Source organism: Carlito syrichta, unplaced genomic scaffold (assembly GCF_000164805.1).
Source record: "Carlito syrichta isolate Samal-C Ts95f unplaced genomic scaffold, Tarsius_syrichta-2.0.1 Scaffold308819, whole genome shotgun sequence".
Classification (NCBI taxonomy): Eukaryota; Metazoa; Chordata; class Mammalia; order Primates; family Tarsiidae; genus Carlito; species Carlito syrichta.
In genome coordinates this window covers 71,436-75,360 of record NW_007252915.1, presented here as the reverse complement: position 1 = coordinate 75,360, position 3,925 = coordinate 71,436, and the positions used below count along the sequence as shown (strand labels likewise).

The window sequence follows — 3,925 nt, the reverse complement described above, 5'->3', positions numbered from 1 at the left end:
GCGGGTTCGAGGCCCGCCCGCAGCCTGGCCAGCCCTCGTCTCTGCAGTGAGTCAAGAGCTCAGCCGGGCGCGGTAGCGCCTGCCCGTAATTCCGGCTCCTCGGAAGGCGGGGGCGGAGGGATGGCCGGAGCCCAGCGGGCCGAGCACTCCAGTCTGGGCGACGGAGTGAGACTCCCACTCAAAAAAACAAAAACAACAACAACAAAGAAAGTGACACTCAAGCCAACAGAACACCACGGACCTACATCTATAGCTACATTTGTTCAGCTTTAGAGAGAGACCCCAGACGGGAAAGCCAGCATGATTGGTGCAGCAGCCTCACCCAACCAGGAGGCCCAGCGGCAACCCAGGCACACCGTCTTTTGTGCCCCTGGAGCTCACACAGGCACACATGACGGACAAGGGCATACACGTGTGTAGATCGGCTTGACACAGAGAAGCTGCGGCCTCTGTCCTCCACCAACCTTCAAGTGCTGATCTGATGACATTAGACCGACACCTGCAGGCCATCTGGGCAGTTCACCCTGCCCAGGGCAGTCCTATAGAGCGGGGGTTTCACAGCACACAAGGCAGCCACAACATGCCACATTTTTCGTTACTCCATAGTTTCCAAGGAAACAGGGCCTGTGGTCATTTTCCCAGACAGACCTGGGTTAATCCAGTCCAGATGTTGGCATTTTATTCATAAATACGCCTGGTGTTTACTTGTTGAGTGACCTGGAGCTGGAGCATGCCAGGTTGACAACGTAACTTCTCTTTGTTTCCCTGGCTTGGGTTATGTAGATCATATTATTCCTCTCAACCAATCCATTTTTAACAGTAATACTCTTCACCTGAACAGAAGAGATTATGTGTTAAAATTAACCCTCAAAGTAATGGAACACAATAGACTTACATCCATCTACATCTGCATTTGCTCGGCTTTAGGGAGAGAGACAAGACGGGAAACCCAGCATGATTGGTGCTGCAGCCTCATCCAACCTGGAGGCCCAGCAGCGACCCACGTACGCAGCATTTTTCTAAGTCTGAATGCCATCATCTATAAAATGGTTGTTACTTGCCTCCCAGGATAGTTATAAAGGTTAGACAGGTAGATAAGATAAAACATTTGCTTATCAGTAAATAGCCAGGACTCTGATGGTACCATCTTTGTATTCGATGGATATAAAAAGTATGCACTTGGGATTAACCACCTGGACAAGTGATTGTGCTCTGCCTTTACATGTTCAGGTTATGACAACACGAGAAGACAAAGTAGTTGTTGTCGAAAGGAAAGATGGTACGAGGATAGTGGATCACGCTGATGGTACCAGGATCACAACCTTTTATCAAGTTTATGAAGATCATATTATTCCTCCAGATGATCAAGAAACAAGTAAGTTTTCATTTGCTAGTATATGATGATACTTTGCCACGCTTTTGCATAAGGTAGATAGAATCCTCACAGATTGTTGAACACATACACTAAAAAAAAAATTTTTGATGAAGCTAGCCAAGCAAACAATACTCATGCAGTCCAAAGCAAGGTCTGTAAAGACCTTTCATTATTATTACTAATGTTTTGCTGTTTGCCTTGTTTTAAATTTGTAGTTTTCTTTTAATTGACAGATAAAAGTTACCTATAGTTATTGTGAATAACACGATGTTTTGAAATATGAGTGCATTGGGAAAAGGCTAAATCAAGCTAATTACCTCACACACCATTTTTAATGGCGAGAACACTTAAAATTTACTCTCTTAGCAATTTTCAAAAGCAATATGTTGTTATTTACTGTAGAGTCACCACGTTGTACAGTATAACTCTTCAACTTGTTCTTCCTGACTGAAATTTTGTATCTTTTCATCACATCTGTCCAGCCCACCAGCCCCAAGCCCCTATTAACCACCACTCGACTCGCTACTTCTGTGAGTTCAACTTTGTTAGCTCCCACGTGAGTGAGACCACGTGGTATTTGTGTTTCTACGCCTGATTTATTTCACTTAAGATTGTGTCCTCCAGGTGCTTCCATGTTCTTGCAAATGACCGATTTTACTCTTTTTAAAGTCTGAATAGTATTCCATTGTCTATATTTACCACATTTTCTGTATCTATTAACGATTGATGGACACTTACATCGAGGTCAAGTCTTGGCTATTGTGAATAATGCTGCAATGAATATGGGAGCACAGTAGGACCTTTTATTATAATCTTTATCCTCAACAGAGACAGGAGTGATAACAGCTTTTATTGGCAGATGGATAGTAATAGTCTCTCTCAGTTTTACCAGCAAAGAACTGTGGTCCTTGCTGGCGGCAACTAAAATCCAGTAATCATGATGCATCTGTCCTGGACATTAGCTCTCATATCTGTTTCCTCTGATCCTGGAGACATCTCATTTGCATAAATAGATTACTTCATATAGGTCTTCCTTCAAATTTGAGCATGTCTCTCCTTGTCAGAAAGGTGGTATACGAGAAAGGAAGCTGCAGCTGCTAATTAGCTGGAACCTACTCACAGAATCTGAAAGCCTATCACTATTCCTAACCTACATTTCAGCACTGTTTTTAATGACAAATTATTTCCTGACTCCCTTTTCCTTAATTCCAAAGTTTTCTTGTTGGATATATTTAAGGTGTAAAACTTGAAATTTGATAATACACACACACACACACACACACACACACACACACACACACACACACACACACACACATATAGAGAAATGCAAAAGCTAAAACAAAGCAGCCTTCTAAGAGTCCTGTGGCAAGCATAAACTCTCACATTTTGTTTATCAGCCTGGAAGTGAATGGACGAAATGCACAACTGAAAGCACAGAAGCACAATCTAAAAATCTGTTGCCTCAAGGAAACTCATCTCAGACTCAAAGTGGAGGCTGGAAAATGTAGTTTCAAGCAAACAAAAAACAGAAGAAAGAAGTAGTTATTCTAATAGCAGACAATATAACCTTCAAGCCATTAAAAGTTAAAAAGAATACAGAAGGACACTACATAATAATAAAAGGCTCAATCCACCTGCAAGAAATATCCATTCTAAACATATATGCACCCAATATAGGAATAACAGGTTTTATAATCAACTACTAAGTGAACTAAGAGAGGACATTGACCCTCACACAATTATAACTGGAGACTTAAACATCTCACTAACAGCTCTAAATAAATAATTGAGGCAAAAAATCAATAAGGAGACCCAGAACCTCAACTTGATAGTCAGCCAAATAAACTTACTAGACATCTGCAGACTTTTCATTCAGCAACTACAGTGTATGCATTCCACTCATCAGCACATGAAACATACTCCAAGATTGATCACAGTCTTGCACATAAATCAAGCATAAACGAATTCCAAAAGATCTAAATAATACCATGCATCTTTTTAGATCACAGTGGGAAAAAAACAACTATCACAACCAACATGATGCCCTCAAAACACACAAAGACAATCACACTAAACAACACAATACGAAATGACTTTTCAGTCAACAAAGAAATCAAGACAGAAATAAAAAGATTCCTGGGAACAAATGAAAACAAGGATACAACCTATCAGAATATCTGGGATGCCATGAAAGAAGTATTAAAAAGAAAATTCATAGCATGGCACATACACATCAAAAAACAGAAAGATCACAAGTTAACAACTTAACTTCACACCTAAGGAAGTTGGAAAGGAAAATCATCAAATTCTTACTTCACCAGAAGAGAACAGATCACCAAGATAAAGTTACATCTGTAGGACATAAAAGAAAGAAAAATCATAGAAAAAAATCTCAAGACATAAAGCTGGTTCTTTGAGATGATAAATAAGATCAATGCATCCTTAGCCAGGTTTACTAAAAAAGAGAAAGTCCAGATAAACATACTTAGAAACACAGAAGTCGAAGTCACAACTGATACTGAAGAAATTAAAAAGATTATCAGCGAA

At 40.3% G+C, this 3,925-nt stretch overlaps 1 protein-coding gene across 1 annotated transcript in view; it reads left to right on the top strand.

Annotated features, from left to right (window-relative positions):
- Positions 1-3,925, top strand: part of SPAG17 (sperm associated antigen 17) — a 219,011-nt gene that overhangs the window by 172,457 nt on the left and 42,629 nt on the right. Inside the window, exon 30 of the mRNA XM_021716455.1 lies at positions 1,231-1,375. Within this exon, the coding sequence (XP_021572130.1) occupies positions 1,231-1,375 (145 nt within the window). The remainder of the gene's footprint in view (positions 1-1,230; positions 1,376-3,925) is intronic.